The 20,791-nt window shown below is 39.2% G+C and overlaps 2 protein-coding genes across 2 annotated transcripts in view; both read left to right on the top strand.

The window, feature by feature from the left end:
• Positions 1–1,626, top strand: part of LOC150086736 (uncharacterized) — a 34,106-nt gene extending 32,480 nt beyond the window's left edge. Inside the window, exon 6 of the mRNA XM_090371551.1 lies at positions 1,321–1,626. Coding sequence (XP_090227677.1) covers positions 1,321–1,435 — 115 coding nt within the window. The 3' untranslated portion in view covers positions 1,436–1,626. The remainder of the gene's footprint in view (positions 1–1,320) is intronic.
• Positions 1,627–4,175: 2,549 nt separating this feature from the next.
• Positions 4,176–12,452, top strand: LOC150086735 (uncharacterized). The gene is made up of 4 exons (XM_090371549.1): positions 4,176–4,582; positions 7,824–7,998; positions 11,760–11,923; positions 12,068–12,452. Exons 1-4 carry the CDS (start codon positions 4,462–4,464, stop codon positions 12,382–12,384), a joined length of 777 nt encoding a protein of 258 aa, XP_090227675.1. The 5' UTR covers positions 4,176–4,461; the 3' UTR covers positions 12,385–12,452.
• The last annotated feature ends 8,339 nt before the right edge of the window (positions 12,453–20,791 follow it).

Below are 20,791 nucleotides of genomic sequence, written 5' to 3'. Positions count from 1 at the left end.
TAATGGGCTTTTTTCACTCCGTGGCTGAGTTAGTCGGTCTCAGGCGTAGATAGATTTTTCGTCCAGCAAACAGACAAATCGACCATAGAACACACGCAATTAACAGACATAAGACAGCACGGCAGATGAATTTAATTATTCGGGTGGCCTAAATATAAGATTCACTCATTCAGCTTTGATTTTAGCAGGCTTCTCAGTCTCTGATGGTATTTCTCTGTCAGGCCAGCCTTGATCTCCTATTCTGGCCCACCAACTGGTGGGCCAGAATAGGAGGTCAAACTGCTGGGCCTGCATCATCCCCAGATATTTGTATGTCTCTCCCTCTGTCATAGCTTCAGACTCTTCACCTGTCTTCAGCTGGTAGTTTCGTCTGACTGGATGCACTTGGTGTAATCCATAGATCTTCCATTTGTCTAAGTCATATTGCATTTCGTTCCAACCACTTCGTGTGTAGTTTCGTTCTGTACATTGTCATGCCTGACTTCAGCTTGATTACTTCGTAGTATGCTCGCATGATGAACGTATTCATTTCGATGCTCCACTTCATGCGTTGTCTTCTACTTCCCTCCTGGGTGGTCACTAGCCCAGTTGCGCAGAAAGCTCTTCCGGTTAGTTGGGCTGGATGGGCTTGCCCTTCAGTTGTGGTAGCCATACTGGAGACAGCGCCACTCACTCCACTAGTGGAGTGAGTGGCGCTGGCTGTCTTGGTGACTCAGTGACTTGGGATCCACTGGTGGGTGGTAGGTATGGGAGCGACATCAAATGACGACACTCTGCCTCAGCCTGCACTTCGACCTTGTGGAAGTAGGTCCAATGAAGCGACTTTTGCGATTTTTTTATTTTTTTCATGTGGTGGGATTCGAACTCGGATCCATAATATTGGTGGTTTGGCATTGTAACCAATGGGCTAATCATGCCCATTTATAATAATAATAATAATAATAAACCGCAGTAAAGTACACAAGGAGATGTAAAAATACATAGATTTTTAATTTGCCAACTCGGAAGTTCTCATTATGTTGAGAGCAGTGAATTAGTTAACTCATTCAACCGTTCTATGACAGGAGGCTGTTTTGATCTGAGGGATGAAAATCTGGGCGGAATTCTAGAAGCGATCGGAACTTAAAGTTTCTAAATGGGTGGCAAGTGGCTTTACCACTACTCTGTCACAGTGGCAATTGTCTCTGAAGGAGTGGGATCATAATTTGTTGAACATAAACCAGACCAAATATTAACAAAATCAAAACCCATATACTACTTAAAAATCAGTGTTCGTAATTAATAAAAATATTTCTTTTTTTTCTTTCTTTCTTTTTTCAGATCGTCCGACTCACAGAGTAATCAGTTCCTAAAGCCTCCAAGTTACGACCTTTCCGAGGAACAACTTATGGCAAATATCGAAAAGGAATTTGCAGAATGCGGAAGTGCAATGTGACAGTAACGTGTGGGCTAAAACCGAGAAATTAGATGCCAAAATATGAAGAATGGATGCCGTTGTCTGAAGGATGTTATAACTCATCCGAAGAGTGACTTAAGTTTCCTATTTTTAAGGACAATAACTGGCCTTGACGTTCTGTGAACACTTATTATGCAAAGTAAACTGTTAACCGAATTCTAAGTTTGGATTATTAGGTTTGAATTATGTGATCATCCCCATATTACATAAACTTATATAGACTTTAAGTCTATAGTTGACTCTATATCATGAAATTTTAATTCAGAATATATATTTCTGTATTCGAGATCATTTATATATGTGGCTGAAATGATTTATATATAGTAAGGTCAAATAATAATAATAATAGAACTTCTAAATCATATACTTTAAAATTCGGAGTTCTACAAGGTTCTGCCTTAGGACCACTATGAATTATTGTTTACTTGAATGATCTTTTTCTATCATATGAAATCAAAACTTCACTTTAAATTTTAAATATAAAAGGAACTAAAATAATTTACAATCTGCTTCGAATATTGTATATCCAGGCCTATCATTTAATTCGTAGAAAGGCAGTGCCACCGTACAACTACTCAAGTTTCGGTTAACTGCCGGTAGATGGTAGGAGAATGAATGTCCAACAATGCGCTGAAACAGTTGTAAGTTGTGACATGTGCGATAGTTGCAAAATAGTCTTAAGTTATGTGCTGTTAGTTTTAACTATTTTGGGAGCTGCAAGATCTGAGATCTGATTTTTTTTATAGGTTGTAACTTTGTTAAAACCTTTACATTTGAAAAACCAAATAATATCGTTGGAGAAGAACATTATGTGGTGGTTTTTCATGAAATTTAGTTTTCTATAATGGCCACTCTTATACTACATGAATATTAAGATAGTTTATTTAGTTTAAAACTAAATCCTATACGTTAAGGAAACTTTGTTGAAACCCATCCTCAGACCACACATAGACTGTTTTTTTTAAGGACAGATAGAAAAAGAATAAACCAAATTGTCAATATTAATATTACTTTTAGTGGAAAATACAATTTATGCATAATGCTTAATACATAATACATTAACAGTTTTAGAATGTTGGTATATATATATATATATATATATTAAAAAAAAAACATAAAACAGGAAATTTTGAACTTACCACAACGATGGGTGCTATTGAATAAAATGTCAGTTGGTTTGACTTAAAAACTAACTAAAATTATTATATTTTGTTTTATTCAAGAACTGCAAATATCCAATAGATTTTTGCATGAATACGTCTTCCCCCACAACTTAGTAAATTCTTTTGTTGATGCTTTTTTTTTTTATTTGCGAGTTTATAATGTGAAAATTAATATGAAACTCACTTCTGGTACAGAATCTTCCTCTGAATATCGAAGATTATGTCCAAGAGCACAAATTGCTAAATTCCTTGCGAATATTCAGCCATTTTATGTATGAAAAAAAAAACAAAAAAGAAAAAAAAAACAATAACTGTTGATTGCTTTCGAAATGGGAGAAAATATCAACAAAAAACATTTTGTAAATGTAGATAGTAATTTTCAGCAATGTATGTCATTTGTATGTATGTGATAAATGTAATATTCGCTAATAAAATTCATTATCTGTTATGGGTCGAGTCTGGCTTCTTTTACAGATAATGTGGCTCAAAATATACAAAATACAAAGTACAATATAATCATTTGTATTTTAGAAATGACCCGCTTCCATCAGAACTATGAAATCGCAAGAAATGGTTGCCATAGTTACCATTCACTGAAGTACAGGGTTGCTATAGTTACAATTTATAATTAGTATTAAATTTCGTGCCGGATGTAGTACACTTTATTTGAGAAATGGACGGTTACCATAGTTACCATTCACTGAATCGCGTGGTTGCCATAGTTACCGTTTATAATTCGTATTAAATTTCACGTTAAAGCTTCTCATTGTATAGAATACTTTTATAAATAAGAATACAGTATGTGTATAAATAAATTCCTTTTTTTTTTGATTTTGGGGATTATCCGGGTCATCATCAGCCATTTTCAATCCACTGCAGGATGAAGGCCTCTCCAGCAACTTTCCAGTTCCTTCTGTTTTGAGCACTGGCCATCAAAAAAAGGAATTTATTTATACACATACTGTATTCTTATTTATAAAAGTATTCTGTTATTTTCTTAGTCCATCTGTCATCATGTCTTCGATCTGTGTCCACAACAATGTCATACGTGAATTTAATTATTTTTTACTGCGGTCTTTTGAAACGCAAAATATTGTTGAAGCTTATTTTGCTTGACCTCATCATTACTGAGGGAGGGGTAGAGGGTTAGTAAGTGAGAAGAAATTTCTCAACGCAGTGAAAAAATTCAAAAAATAATTTTTTCTGTTAAAAAAGGTCTGTAATGAGAGATTTTCGAACTTTAACTTGCTTTAACAGAAATATAATTCTTTTTTACTACGTTATCATTATAGTTTTGTGTTAATTATTATTTTTATTTGCTCTGTTTGTAATTTACGGTTTTGGAAGATGAGTCACCGCTTAAATGAAACAGCTCTTAGAGTTTACAAGCCAGAACGAATTTTCCTATCCTTCCATCTTGACGAAATCCAGTCATCCCAGCCAGTTATCGCAACTCATCACGTGTCGCCTCCATTCTTAATTCTTTCTTTCTTTCTTTCTTTTTTTTAATCGTTCTGACTGTGATTCACTAGGGCAGCAGAAACATTTCTCCGGGAACCAGAACAGTAATCCGAGGGCAGAAAGGGGTATTCAGGGAGACACGCGGGGTTATGGAAGTGGAGCCTTCGTGGTGGTCGGAGGCGGTGCGGCGTACAGCCACGCGTTTTTACCAGAAGGGAAGTGTGTCCGGCAGGAGAGCGAAGCGGAAGGGGCGGTGGCTGATGTTCCTGTCGTCTGGCTACTGTGTACCACTAATCGACACGGGTGTGCACAGACAGATACACAATGCCAACTTCACAATGCGCAGCGTTGGAAAGATGGAGAGGATCAACTTAGACGACGATGTCAGCATCCCCATCTGAGCCCGCGACACAGTGGATTCGCCCAGAGGGTTGTATTTATATCCTGGCATTCATGTCCTCCGCTTATCTCAAATTTGGGTTAAAGTTATTCTTCGCTGCAGGTAAGTATTACTTTTAGAAAAATTACTCATCGTAAAATGTCTCGCGGGAGTCAATCAACAGTGGGCCGGGTCTTTTACAGTGGAAACAGCCTATTTAGCAGCAAATGAAGCGATGGGGGAGTGAGAAAGAGAAAGAAAAGCCAAATGAGAGAGAGAAGAAGAAGAAAAAGATAGAGATATGGAGAGAAAAGGAAGAGAGAGAGAGAGAGGAAAGAGATAGGCAAGGAAGAAAAAGACAAATAGATAGGGACAGAGTGGACAGATGCATATAAAGAAGAAAGAGATACAGTAGATAGATCGAGAGAGAAAGAGAGAAAGTGGAGGAAAGAGAGAGCAGCCTAGAAGAAACAGATTGATGAACAAGTAATAGAAATAGATAGAAAGAGGGGGGAAAGAGAAAGCACGAGAGAGAGCGACGTTATTGAAGGGCGTACGAGAGGTTTAATAATTAGGGGGAAAGGAAAGAACAATTCTGGTATGTCGATGTCATAATGGAAGGTGGCAAACTCAGTTGAAGTTCGATGATTACTTAAACGAAAGAACGAGGTCATGGCCGAAAGCCGAGATTATCGGCGCGTTAGGCTGGCTTTGAACTTCGTCTCATTAAAATCTTAAAAGAGTCACCACTTCACTTTACTCTTGAAATATTGTTTTGTCTCATAAGATTGATAATCAAACCAGTTCTTCTATATGTGTGATTTACTCAGAATGTCAATCTAAAATTTAAGTTAATCTGTCGTTTTGTTAATACGATTATGCGCGTGGATGTAACCAAATAGTGGAAAGAAAAACTTCCCCCATACAAGAAACAGAAAGTGTACATAAACTGATACATTTATGTACACTTTCTTTCTTTGCAAATTTGCATATATGGTAAATATTGGACACTGAGATGACACTGAAATGAGATCGATAAATCAAATGAATTTCACTCAATAATTCCTCAGCTGTATAGACACAATGGGCACCAAAAGATGACAGGGATTTATACAGTACCAGCCAAAAAAAATATGAAGGAAACTACCACTTCATTGGTCTGTCTTTTCTAATAATATCGCCAATCCTTCGAATGTTTTCAAACTATCCTCTTTGACAGCAACAGGTGGAATTCTGTTCCAACAATCAATCATTCTCAGGCTGAAAGCAAACTTCTGCACATCTATCCTTCTTCAATTTAAATTTATGTCCCTTTAAATGTCTTTTCTAAGAGTAAGAATGCCATCAACATTCAGTTTACTCAACCCATTTAAAGTCTTAAACACTTCAATCAGGTCTCCTTGCAGTTGCGCAGTTTCCAATCACTGCAATTCGTAGAACTGAAGTCTTTCTTGGTAAGGGTACCCCTTCTGGGCATCTAAAAGTCTCCATCAAAATCACGACGCTGATGGGACTCTTTGATGCTGATTGAAAACTCATGTCAAAGCCACGAACGTGCATAAGATTTATTAAACTGAAGAATTTATCTTAGAATTCCTCTTTTCCGTGAAGATGCGTGAAAGCGCATGAATTCCTATTTAGCTCTAATTGGATGGAAAGGACTGTGGAATTCTTACGCGTCATGTGACTTTCCCAACCTGTACACAAATGTGGATTTACTCTAGAGTTTAGCTGTGATCCAAGAATCCTTTACTACCTGGAAGTAACTTCCGGGAGGCGAGGTTAGTGTCTTTTATCAACATTTCCTCCAGCAGTAAACAAGGTGCTGATAGTAAAATTTCCTGAGTCCAGACCACTACAAACGAGTGACAAGTGGCAAAACTCTCTCGCTACTCTTTCCTCTCACTACTCTGTCACAGAAATAGAGAGGGATTCGAATCCGATCCAAGGTCTGAGTACCTGGACGACTTAACTTGAGTCCAGTGCTGAAATTAAAACAAGAAATCGTAAAATCTCATCGTGTGTTCAATAATTTGGTTAATATAAAATAATAAATTTTGTGTCATGTTCTAATTTAAAAAAATCTAATTTTGTTGTAGTTTTAGATAATGTTTTTAGGTAATTTAAGACGTAATTAAATCAATATTATCCTCAAAAATAAGATCTATTTTGTAAACTCCGAAAATTTAAAAAAATAATTGTTCTTCAATTTTTTTCCCCATGAAATATTCATTGTTCCAGATTTCCATGAAACATTCATTATTTGAAATTTATTTCTATGAAATATTCATTGTCCAACCGTTTCTTTCTTAAAAATCGATTGTATAAACATTTTGTTTTTATGAAATATTCAAGCTGCTAAATTTTTGGCTCATGAAATATTTATCGATGGATGGACAAACAGACATTGTTTAAATAAGAAATATCCATAGTTTCTAAGATATTGCTTCTCGTGAGAGTTTGTCTATTAAGAAATCTATAGAGCTCAGTGGGAGAGCCCAATAGTGTTCTTCGCAGTTGGAGGAAGTTCAAGACTTCTCCTGAGGGTGAAAAACAAATTTTTAATATTTCTTCGATAAAACTCCAAGCTCCAGCTTACCAGTGTTGAAAATCATCGTACACTGGTCACTTTAATATGTAACCTCGTATATTTATTAAAGACCTTCTTCCATTGACAAAACACGACTATAAACCACAGTGATCTTCACATTCAGAGATAACAATGAACTTAAAACCTTTCCTAGAAACTGATCAGTATGGTCCTCATTCGTTAGAACGTTGGAGGGCCCTCTTACATGGGTTATCAGATGGAGAACTGCAAATACTTTTAGCATCTTCTGGCGGCAACGTCTTCGTGGAAATGCCGATGTTCCTTCCAAATAAGGCCAATGTATCTTACGGTAATCTGATCAACTTGTGAATTTTGGGTGGGCGTGCATGAGTTCGTTTTTATGAGTGGATAATCGAGCAAACATGTGTCGTGATGAACGAACTGTGTATCCGCCTAAGTCATAGGAGATGTACACTGAAATCTGATAATCTCCTACATTCTAAGGCTAATTTCTTTAGGGTGGTGTGACTAAGTGAGCTTGCTAACGGTTACATAACTTAGATACCTCTCATATCTTTCAATTTTTATAAGCACGCGCTTGCGCAGTTTCACCATTACCAAGATCCTGTCATTGAATTCCACTTTTAATTTAAACAACCTTTAATAGGTGGCAGTACTAACTTCTATAATTTAAACACTCGTACGATAATGCAAATATACTCTTTCACCAGATGTCATGGTATAACCACTGGATAATATTATTTTCATCCAATCCATGTATTCAACTTACTTATATCTTCTTTCTTTTACCAGTAACGTTACAATCAGCTGTTGCATGCTCATCGGAGTCCAAGGAACTGCATATCTGTCTTAATATTTACCTGGAAAGGGATTTTCCCTTTGTGGAAGCCATTCTAAAAGGTCGTAATAGGTGGAATTCAAGGGGCCGACTTCTTCTTGAAGGTCCGGATCTGGAAAACATTTGCAGGTAATTAAAATATTCTATACTCAGTAACATAAATTCTAGTGCATGTGGTGACACTGATTTGATCAAATACGCAATTGTTAATTAATTGGTTTTTCCAACTCTCTTTCTCTAAGAGATTTCAGATTATGATCATTATTAAGAATTTAGAATTTCTTCACTTTGAAGAAATTCGCCGTCCAGCTGAACCTTAAACAGAGTGGAAGAGCTGTCCATCGAAATAGATCCTGGGATTATGGTACCTTAAAAAGAAATAGGACTCAATATTTCATTCCTATATATCTTTGAGCAATCAAGGTACCTATCGCAAAGATGGAGATCGGTATAGTCATGCATTTCTAAATTACCGATCCCTTTCCCTGATGATAGAAGACTGGGCGCGGATGGTTAAGCTCTGCCCAGTCGAGAACACGACTAGAATCAGTTTTTTCAAAGCTGAATATCGACTTATCTGCAATGAGAATATTTGCCTATTAGTATTGGAAAATGACAGTATTGTCTGCACCAAATCAGAGGGATATTTCTATGAGAGAGGTGAGGGAACGCAAAGTGTAGACAATGCTTTGGATGAAGAGCGTTGAAACTGTTTTTGAGATTTTTTTGACGTCTCGCTGTTCAAGTTAGATAGTTATCATCTTGGGATGTTGTGGCTGACTTGAACTTGCCTTCGAAACACTTCTCCTGTTTCCTGGTGTTATTACCATAACCTTGACATTACCATTCTTGGCACTAGCTATCTCGGTTTGCAACCTGTCCTGCCAATTGCCATCTACCTCTCCAAATCTTCCAAACATCCACTTTGCGTTGTACAGAAAGAGAACTAATCAGATGCATTCTGAAGGACGCGACATTAAAAATGCATGATGCTGCTGTAATACTGACTTTTATAGCCGCCTGATTCGTTTGATCATACTCTGAAACATAAAATATTATTATTTATTTATTTATTCCTTGAGGTTTTAATCCCGAGGCACATATAGAGCTGTTCTTAACACCCTATTCTGGTGTAGTTTAAATTATATTAGGAAGCAAAGTCAACTTTCGCTAAAATTTACTAAGTGGCATTTAAAGAACGAAAAAGAACTTTTGAATACTAGTGTGTTTTGGTCCTCCATCTTTTCCGGGACCGCTTTAGAACTACACAGATTCCCACACAACGTTTTCGGACCTCGTGATCGGGTAGATGACAAAACCTATCTGCAGATACGCGTTCAAAGAATTGTACCATTAAAAAACTCAAGGAGTTAGGCGTATCCCACAAATATCTTAAGGTCATGTTTCACAACGCATCATAAAAAAATCATCCGACTTGGAACAAGTATAATCAACAGAAAAGCCGAACTCATAAATCTGGAAACAGCAATTTGTTAAGTTTTTTTGGCAACCAGTGTAACTAAGCGTAATTATAGGTGTGCTCCAATACCAGGTGTTTGAACAAGTTCTTGGAAGAATTGTAGAGATTCTTTGATTTGCCATCACATCGATACTTAAACTTAGGTGAGGTGCCGACCGGTTTAGAACAAAAATGAATATAGTTCAAATGGAAATTCGTATTGTTTTTGCTTGAAGTATCAAAGAGATCAGGTGAACGTAAACATTGTACACGCTATACAGGGGGTTCATTTTAAGACTAAAATATACACTATAAACAAGGTTCGTTATAAGACTGAAATATGCGCAATAAACAAGGTACATTATAAGAGAATTATGTAATGCTAGTTCATTGTAAGAGAGACAGAAATGCACGCTATAGACGAGTTTCATTTTAAGAGTGCCTGGAATTTCGTGACTGGTACTTTGTAAATCCATCCCCCACCCCTTGCAAAGTACATCTTACATTCAATACCGTGAGCTGCGTTGATTCTCCTCTTGCGTGAAGAAAACTATGTGTACACTCACCAATTTTAACTCTGGTAACTATTGGCCTCCATTGCTTCAATTCGTCACAAACATTTTCCAGAAACTGGGCACTTAGATGACTCTCATTTGTTTCTGTATAAAGTGATTGTTCTGGCCCATTAACCATCGGAAACAGCAATTACGTCAGCTCCTGATAACCCTTCTTTATGTCAACATTTGCTTTTGAGATTGATAACAGCACGGAAGCGAAAATTGTTACAACTATTAATGACCTTAGCAATTCCAGCGAAAAAAATTTCGGAAGGAGGCACCGGATGTGTTAAGGTCAGGTTTTTATCCAGTTAAAAGACCACCGTTAACGATAAAAAAAATTTGAAAACCAGTTTCTTGAACAATTATATGCTTTTTAAGTCCTTATGTTGTACACAACAAAATTTGTTTGTAATTAAATCTCAAAAAAAATTAGATCTTGTCCATCAAGCATCTTTTTAGAAATTTTGAAGTCTATCCTAGGGGAAAAAGTCGATTTTAACAACAAAGATTGACACCGTTAGTGTGCAGCCAACACCTATAAGCGAAAACGAAAGAAAGAAAAATAAAACTCAATATTTCTACCTAAATTACTATACACATCTTACTAAAACCGTCTGAATGAACGAACTTCCATTTTCTGATGTTTATTCCTGTTTCTATGGTAACCTTAGCGTGTTTTCGGACGCCTACTCCTACAAGACATTCAATTTGTAAAGCATGAACAACTGAAGGCTGAAAATATCCTTTTTTTGTTAAAAAAAAAAAACAAAAAAACCCACAATACATCTCATTACTTATATTTCTTAACCACCATCCTAAAACAAGTACTAATTAAATAAAGTATGGATGCAAATTATGTTAATTTTATAACTGGAAAATTAATTTTTAGAGATAAGAAAAAATAATTTATAATTTATCTGTATAAATATATTTAAATTATATTTATTTAGAAAGATTTAAAATAATCTATACATGTATACAGAGTTTATGCCATTAAGAACATTTTTAATGTAATTTCAGCTCCTATGGACGAAATCTCTGAACTTTATGAACAGTGTCTATGACGTATTCTATGACGTCACTCTCATATTAGCATATGAAAGAACACATCAGACTATTTAATGTTAAGAAACCATTACTGTAATGTTATCTAAATTTAATATTTAAAAATTTGTTTATTATTTAAAATGTTTATGTTTTGTGTTAGGATTTCTAATTCTTTAAAATTCTTTGTACTTGTTTTTCTTTTAGACAGATTTTATAGTTGAAGGATCGTTATAAACTGTAAATAATCTGTATACATAATTTTTACAATTAAGAATATTTTTAATGTAATTGCAGCTCCTATGGACGAAATCTCTGAACTTTGTGAACAGCGGAAATGACGTATTCTATGACGTCACTCTCATCATTAGCATATGAAAGACACATCAGACTATTTAATGTTAAGAAACCATCACTGCAGTGTTATCTAAATTTAATATTTAAAAACTGTAATTTATTATTTAAAATTTTTAAGTTTTGTGTTAGGATTTAAAATTCTTTGTACTTGTTTTTCTTTTAGACGGATTTTATCATTGAAGGATTATAATAAACTGTAAATAATTTAAATACAGAATTTTTTCATTAAGAACATTACAGTATTAGTGTGATTGTAGCTCCTCCTATGGACGAAATCTCTGAACTTTATGAATAGTGAAAATGACGTATTCTATGACGTCACTCTCATCATTAATATATGAAACATCATGCTATCTAATGTACTGTTAATGTTTTCTAAATTTATGTTTACAAAATTTATAATTTATTCTTTAAAATTTTTATTTTTTGTATTAGGATTTAAAATTCTTTGTACTTTTTTTTTCTTTTAGACGGATTTTATCATTGAAGGATTGTTACACAGGGTTGGTTTCGCAATGTAGCACTTATTGGGATATATCTCGTTTAGCTCGTCTCCTACATACCATTGCCACCGTACACGAATTTCTGTGTAGTTCGCCTAAAAAAGAAGTTCTGCAACCACAGAAAATGAAAGGTAAGTGTATAACTTCATAAATACACACTACTTATAATTTAAAAAGAAACATTCTTGTACAATTGAAAATAATAGGAGTCACACAAACGATCTTTGTCCAATGTTATAAATTTAACATCACAAATTTCTGTTGTGGCCTTTCAGAACTCCTCTTAAATGGAGCGTGCATCGAATACGTGCGTAAGAACATTGCCGACTGTGATTCTAAAGATTTTAACTGGATCGATGTTCTAAAACGAATGCTGAGGCTTCAAGCGGATCAAGAAATCTGCGAACCACTTAACAAGCAGAAAAGCTGTTTGATGCAAAGATTACTCAGAAGTCAATGTTCTACACAGGCTATGTTGATATACAATAACACCATGAATTCGTGGTTAGGAACGTGGTGCGGGGCCACTTCCATTAGCAGCTCGACATTGTTGATAATAAGTCTCTTATTAATCTGGTCTGTGACGTTATAACAATAACTGTATCTAGATATAAATATTGTGTTTTGTACCTGGAAAATAAAGATATGAATTGTTACTTAGCCGGTTGTTTTGTTTCAATAATTTCTCTTAACTGATATAATGGAAGGAGACTCGAATCATGTGAACAGTCGATTCAAATCAAGTAACGTTCTTTGTTCTTGTATCCTTTCGCGTGTTTATTAAAGATGTACGTATATTTTTCTTAAATAAACACACGTTCATCTCGGGAAAAATCCATTTTACGCACCGCACTAATAAATACTATACTTTTCTTCAAATACCACCGCTCTCACATAGTGACAGAGTGTGTTTTTTTTTTTTTTTTTTCTCTCGACACTGGGATTTTCCCTTAAAACTCCGCGTTTATACTCTTGTGTAGGGCCAAGTGTGTGTTTTCTGAGATATCGGTGTGGGTTGCGTTGTTCTTCTGGCCTCTTAGCCTAGGGGCCGGTGGAGAGCACCAACACCACAATTTTTGTCACCGCCCCATTAGGGGAGGATAGCTGTTGTGGGGAAAACCCTGGTAGCCTAGGCGTCCATGAGAGAAAAAATATATATATTTATTGGAAAGGAAATAAGAAGTAGATAGAAATGGGTTTGAAAGGAGGTAATGGAGATTTACAAGATTGGGGATAAAAGGGTAGAGAAAAGAGGGGGCAGGTAGTTGAGGCACCCGCCTGATTTGAAAGGGGGAGACAACAAGGGAACCCCTGGGTCAGGACGCTCATCCTGGCCCAGAGGGTGGGAGTTGAAAGTGGGTGGTGGAGTGAGCCACCCGGCGAAAGAGAGGTAGGGGCCGCCCAGGGTGGGGAAAGGAGACTCAACCGCCCCAGGAGATAAGAATAAAAGAACATCGGAAAGAGATCCCTATGATGAAGCGTGCTTTTTGCAGATCTGTCCCACACTGTCAGCCAGAGGCGGATTTAACGGCGGGCGCACCGGGCGCGCGCCCTGGGCCCCGACTTCTGAAGGGCCCACGCAAAACTCCAACTTTATACGCAAAACCCCAACAAATTAGTTGAACTAATATGTTCAACTATTATTTCAAAACTTTGATTATTATTATGCTATTATTAATTATATTATACATGTATTATATTCAAATTTTATTGGAAATAAAACATTAATAGTACATAATATTTTTTATTTATTTAAAAAAATGGTTAACATGTATTTTTATTTTCCCTGTATCTCTCTTTTTTTTAAGGGGCCCAATATTTTCTTCTGCTCCCGGGGCCTCAACCGATCTTAATCCGCTACTGCTGTCAGCATCCCATACCATGCTGTAACTTTTCCTTGCTGGCATGGTGGCTAAGAAAAGCTACAGCATGGTGTCAGCTTGGATAACCATGAGGGCCTGCGTGGACATCAGTCTGTCCGGTGAACCCATCGCTCTCAAAAAAAAAAAAAAAAAAAATTTGGTCTCGCCTCAGCAAGCTGACGGGAGACCAAATTAAAAATAATAAAAAAAGGATTAGATAGAGTGCTCTAGTACAGGGTGTACGGAAGAAGAGGGGGGATGAAAGTAAGAGTAAGGGAATGTAGGCGAAGGCATCCCTAAGCGGTCAATGGACACTAAGTTCCATCAGGCGAATGAAGGGATAAAGGGGAAGGAATAGGGTCGAAAGTGACTGTGCAAAGGAGCACAGATAGGATTGTCATTTGGTGTCTCTGTCAAGTCCGGGTGGTGTCCAATCCAGGGGTTTAAGTCAACCCAATGGTAGCTATCAAACTCCAATCGTTCGATAGTTGTCCGTTTAGTGGTGCAATGGTGAAGTTCATAACTCTGTAGTCTGGGTGGTAGTCCATGGTCTCAAACCCTCCGTTGTCTTCCTTGGTACCGTTGTGGTGCCATGTGGACATGTGTTTTGTAAAGGGCAGATCCTAGAACGTCTGTTCAACTCCGCCTCGTATCTCTGTGAAGAACAGTATCACTACAAATGGGCCAGAATGCGAATGACGTAGGTTTGTATGTATTATGTGTGTGTTCTGTTGTTCTGTTCTGGCCGCTTGGCTACCCAGAAACATCAGTCACCTGGACAGATGATTCTGGGTACTCATCCACACCACGGGAAGGTGGGCCAGTCCCAATAATACACGTACCGTCTCAAAAGAAACTCTGACTCACCTGATGTTGTCAAAAGGTGGACCAGGTTCCTTTGGGGGCCCATTCCAGAGGAAGTGGAAAAGAAAAAAAAAATCCCATGGTGTAATTAAAAAAAAAAAAAAATTCCAGAGGAAGTGAAAAAAAAAAATAAATAAAACAAAATAAATTAAAAATAAAATTTTTAAGCTGCTGTCTCGGGATCCCCATTCGTAGCCTGCGTTATTCTGTAGGAGGCTTTCCTGCGCTTGAATACTTGCGTCGAGAAGTTCTGGAAGGCAGCAAGGTTCTGTGGTGTCTGTAACAGAATGTCCAGTTGGTTTTCAGTGAGAGGGATGGTATTTGCTAGGTCTTGCTTCAGGTCCTCATAGAGAGCGCACTCGAAGAGAAGGTGGAACCAATTCTTCTTGGCCCCGCAGTAACAAACGTCTATGGGTATTAGGCCTAGTTGGAAGAGCTTCTCTTTCAATGAGCCATGCCCAGTGACTAGGAATGATGTCTCAAGAGTTAGAGAGAGCCACTTCTGTGCCGACTTAGAGGAGGAGAAAGTCACATCCGGCAGGAATCTCCTTGTAACTGCTCCCTTGGTGGAAATGTCCCATCTTGTCTGCCAGATATTTATCATCTCATTGTAACACCGTGTTTTCTCTGCCTTAGGGTCAGTGTTCAGGTTTAGCTCGATGTCTAAGATCTTGGTTGGAATTTTCTTGTTGATTATAAAGGTTAGGCCACGGAAGGTTACATACAAGTCCAGTGGAAGGGTCCCAGCTAAGACCTGGGTAGCAGCAGTGGATACTGTCCTACATACCCTATGGGTAGCCAGAAGCATTGTCCGTTGTATAGAGCCTAATTTGCCTATCATATTAACCAATCTAGCTCGGTGGAACCAAGCACCTGCAGCATACGTCACGATCGGAAGGAAGACGGCTTTATAGTACAACTGAAGCGACCGCTTGGACAGGCCCCATTCATTCCTGGTGATTCTGATGATTGAGCCTGAAATTTTTTTCACCTTGGAGCTGAGATGGATGAGGTGGGGGTGAAAGCTTAATTTGTGATCCAGAACCACCCCCAGCACAGTGGTCTGTGTGACAATGAGAAGTTGTACCCCAGAGACTTTAACTTGCAGAGGCCGCCTGAGGTCCAGCTTATTTTTAAAGAGCATCATTTTAGTCTTGCTTGGATTTATCCGTAGTTTATTTAGTGCAGCCCAGGAAGAGAGGTCGTCAAGGACCCGATTAGCATTGTCTTCTATGGCTTTGCGAGAGCGGCCGGACACCACTATCGTGAGATCGTCCGCAAAAGCAACAATCTTGGTATTGGCAAAGGAGCGGGAAAGCCAGTCTTGTAGGATCATATTCCACACGAGAGGTCCCAGGACTGAGCCCTGAGGACACCCCCGGGTGATTGGCCTGGAGACGTGATGGTATTTCGACTTTAGAATTACTGTTCTATCTGAAAAGTAGCTTTGAAAAAGTCTATAGAGATGGCTGGAACAGGAGGATGTCCGGAGGCGGGCCAGAGCACTGTCCCACCGGACAGTGTCAAACGCGCTCTGGAAGTCAATGAAGATGGCAAGTTCAAATTTTGCTTCAGAGTTTTCTATGTGCAGAACTAGTTTAAAGAGAGCCTCCTCACAGGATCGTCCTGGAGTGAAACCATACTGGCAGGGGGAGAGGAGATTCTGTGCTTGAAAGAGAGCTGTGGTCCTGAGCGCCATAAGCCGCTCCAGTATTTTTCCAAAGTTTGCAAGTAGCGCAATTGGACGGTGAGAGCGCGGGTCAGTAGGGTTTTTGTGCTGCTTCTTAATTAGTCTCAGTAGCGAGAGCTTCCAGTCCACAGAAACACATCCCTCCTGAAGACATTTGTTGTACAGTAAGAGTATATACTCTGGTCGAAGCTTGTGAAGACGGAGGATGAAACTGAATTCAATGAGATCTAATCCTAGACATTTTTGGATGTTAATATTTTGGAGAACTGCTGATAATTCTTCCAAGGTGAAAGGTTCTGTGGTTTCGTCTGATTCATAACTGTTGTTTGCAGTACGAATAGCAGTATGCTCAGAGAAGTCCTGAGCAGTGTCGTCTGGTGGAAATAGCTTATCCAGGATGTGACTGGCTGAGTCCTGCCAGTTGGAAGTCTTCCAGGAGTCTGCAATCACTGTGCTGAAGATGTCCGGATTGTACATTTTGTTCCGCATGATCTTGTAGACCAGGTCCCACGGATTTGTCGTGCCAGATTCTCTGACAAAGTCAGACCATGTCGCCTTCTTCCTAGTGGCAATAGCCTTTGTGTATTCATTTTTCTTAGCGATGTAGTCGCTGTATAGTCGTGCTACTTCTGGGGCTGGCCAGTCATGGTGTCGCTGGTAAAATCGGCGAGATCGGTGGATGGACCGTCTAAGCAAGGTGAGTTCCTAAGTCCACCAAGGGCATACAGTGGGACGGAAGTTTTTCTTCTTGGCAGATTTATAGGAGGCCTTCAGGACAGCTTGCTGCAAGGTGGTAACTAATTCGTCAGCAGTGCGGACACTGTATTGGGTTGATCCGTGAGAGGGAAATCTGAGACAATAGATCTTTCGAAAGCTTCCCAGTCAACATTTCTGATGGAAAATCTAACAAAGTCCGGAATCCTAGTTTCATTGGTGTTTATGGTTGTAGTTAATGTTATGAAAAACAGGATAACTCTGTGATCGCTAATTGTCCAGTTGGGAATAACTTCCCAATTTGAGACTAGAGGGCTAGGTTTCCTTGCGGAAATGGTGAGATTAATGTTTGACTCTCCAATGGAGCTGCTGTAAGTTGTATACTGACTAGGCTGATTGTGGATCGTTAGATTCCTGCTGATGATGAAGTCCTCAACCAGCATTCCCCGCGTGTCAGTAGTAGAACTAAACCAGAATGGTGATTTTGCATTGGCATCAGTGGCTATGAGGAGTGATTTGGGGCCGATGAAGTCCAGGGCGTACTCCAAGAAGTTAAGGGAATCATTGATATCTGCTGATGGGGGCAGTAGAGTGACACCAGGTAGAAAGACTGTTCAGAGTATGTGACTTGGATGGACGTTGCAAACTGGTTGCAGAATGACCCTGAATGACCAAGACATCCAGATCTCTGTTAAGCACCACAATGCATGTTTTGGGATCTGCCCGGGCAGGTTGAATAATGCGGGTATGAATGGAATACCCGGCGATTTTTGCAGAGAGAAGAGAATGGGTCCTAGTGACAAACGGCTCCTGAATCAAGATGATGTCAACAGAGTGGCTCTCTGCAGCAAGGCGGATTTCGTCTGCCACAGTATGTGACCTGTGCCCATTGATTTGCATAATCTTTAGACTCCAGGGTCCAGGTATGGAAGGGGAATTTTCAGTATAGTTGACGGGGCTAGCAATGGAACCATCTCAAAGAGTAGAGCTGGTTGGACTAAACATTAGCGGTCCTTTGCCGTACTAGTTCTAATGCTCTTTGGTATTCTGGGCAGGAGATGTCCCAGACAGAATGGTTATGTTCCCGTCTTCGCCTTTTGCAATTTATGCAGCTAGGCTCTTCATCTCGGTGGGGACACTCAGCATTAACGTGTCCACTGCGAGCACAGTGTCCGCAAGAGGGGGAGCTGTGGGAACAATTCTGGGAGGTATGCCCATAACCCAGGCAGAGGAAACATTTTGTTACCACTGTGAATGGGCGGAATCTGTGTGCATTGCAGCCAAGGAAGATTCTATCAGTTGATAATATGCACTTGTAGAGGCGTGGAGAGAGACTAACAACACTGTGCTCTCTCAAACTGGATTTGGTCTTAATGGCAAATCTTACTGTGGTTTCAACTTTTACTTCCTCCCAAGAGAACCCAGAGTCAGCCAGGTTCTTGTAATAAAGGTCTTCAATGAGAGCCTCATTGGATAGGTCTTTAGACGTGTCATAAATCTGTAGCGAGGGATTTGATTTCCTGGGTGGGGTAATGACAATATCTGCAGTGGCCAAGGAGTTGGAGATACTAGATAAATCCTCTTCCGTAGCTGTTTCCAGAAGGACACCCCGGTTTCTGATAGATCTCAGTGATCTTACTTTGATACTTCTGTAGTCAGTCTTGAGTGTGTTGGTGACCAATTCTTTTATATCATTGCTCGTTTTAAGCTCCGAAGTCTCGTTGGCCCTCAAGAGCAGTAAGTGCTGTGGTTTGCTTATGGCAACTGGGGTCCGCAATATTTTGCTTTCTTGAGTAGCGGTCAGGATTTGTCCTTTGCGAACGACGCTTGCGTAGGAGGTGGCCTCAGTCGAAGGACAGGAGAATCTGTGGTTCTCAGAAGAACTGGTTTCAGAACCAACAGTGACAGGAAGCTTGGAAAACGTATCTACTATCCTCTCCAATACAGCGGTCCTCGATCGCAGCTCTTCATTCACTGCTTTCAGCTTTTCGTTGTCAATTAACAACTGAGTAGTAATGATCTCCAAACTTGACCATAGCTCCTGGACATAATTACCTGCTGTCTTAGTGAAACGGTTGGTGTCATTATTCAGGAATGAGACTAGGATCCATTGGAGTTTGGATATATCCTGGTGCAAAGTAGTTGAACCAGAAGTGGCTCTTGGAGCTGCAGCACTAGGTGTATGGTGGAGTTTGGATATATCCTGGTGCAACGAAGTTGAATCAGAAGTGGCTCCTGGAGCAGCAGCACTAGGTGCTTGGTGGAGTTTGGAGATGTCCTGGTGCAAAGGGGTTGAATCAGCAATGGCTTCTGGAACATCAGCACTAGGTGCCTGTTGAAGTTTGGAGGTGTCCTGATGCAAAGAGGTTAAATCAGAAGAGGATGGAAAGATTCCTAGCCTTGTAGAAGATTTGAGGCCAGATGCAATGGTAAGGGCCAAGGCAGAAGGAGGACTTATCAGTGCAGGAGTCTTGGTGGGCAGTTGGGAGGTAGCAGTAGAGCTGGCTGGTGAGGCAGAACATAATGGGTCATCAGGGCCCTGATCAGATTCCACAGACAGTGGGCAACCCTCATCTTGGGAGGGGTATGCAGCTAGGGAGATGCCAGCTCTTGGTTCTTTGATCTTCTTTCTGTCCTTTTTTTTCTTCTTCAGTACAACATTACCACTCTTTGATGGAGTCTTAGTTGGGACACTGGGCTGAGGTGGGCTACCAGGATCAGGCCCTTCTTTAGTGGTGGAACTGGAGCTTTCGCACGTAATCATGGTAGAAATTTCAGTCCGTAATTTGGGATGAAAAGCATGCACTGAAGTATGAGTGCAGGGATGCAGCTCGTTAGGGGTGAAAAGCAAGTGACACAGGATTGGGCTGGGGATTGGACTGTCCAAGTGGTTTAGTTATTAATCAGAGTATTGGTTCGTAGCGCGTCCACAAGGGGGCGTCCAACACGTGACTTTTGGTCTACGAACAAAGCCTTTTGTTTCTAAGGAGGAAGAAGCAATGGCCACTCTCTAGCTTCGTAATTTATCGTTAGCACTAGTATACGTATGCAAAAACCCCGTAACTCATCATAGTAATATACAGTACATATAATGTGTTGGGAGTCCAGTTAATCTTCCCAGTGTTCCAAAATGCAACTTAATAGCTAACAATCAGCAAAACACTACTAATTCCAAGTGAAATAAGGGGCAGTTCATCAATAAGCAACAGCCAGACTAATATGGGAGCAGCCATGTTCATTAGGAACAACGTGGTAGCTGGAGCAGCAAAGAAATATTTTGAAAATCGTTAATAACATTGCTGTTCCCTAAAAGTCTGGAATAAAAATGGCAAGTACGAACTCACCAACTCAAGGAGAATCCAGGACGTCAAATTATATCCAATAATGCACAGAGAATACCACAAATGAAACTTCCTTCTGCCACCTGTCTAAAAATATCTTACTCCATATCCAATAAAATCATGAGCTCTGTTGCCATAGTTACCACCGCTGACCAATGGATTGAAGGATAAATGGATAAGTCCGCATTTAAGTCAATGTTTAATATAAGTAAAGTTGGTTGCAAACCAAAAAGCTGCTTCTAGTGAAGTGAGATAGAAAATTGCCTGGAGTTACAAAGCCCACATTTTTCATGAAAAAATTAGGTATTTACAGCAAAGGATGTTTATAATGATGATTATGACTGACGACCATCAAGGTATATATACCATCATTAGACGATATTATGTCCATTTTCTTTTAAGCTAATTTAAATGCGAAATCCAAGAAAAAAAAAGGTGGGGGGGGGCAGGATCTTGTTATAATAAGTCCAGTATTAGGCCTAATATCGATTTGAATTCTTTTTAGAGGTTTAACAGGGCTAAGTTCGT

Source organism: Mastigoproctus giganteus, chromosome 4 (genome assembly GCF_048544385.1).
Source record: "Mastigoproctus giganteus isolate SK-2022 chromosome 4, ASM4854438v1, whole genome shotgun sequence".
Classification (NCBI taxonomy): Eukaryota; Metazoa; Arthropoda; class Arachnida; order Uropygi; family Thelyphonidae; genus Mastigoproctus; species Mastigoproctus giganteus.
The sequence above is the reverse complement of the archived record's forward strand: the minus strand, read 5'-3'. Positions and strand labels throughout refer to the sequence as shown.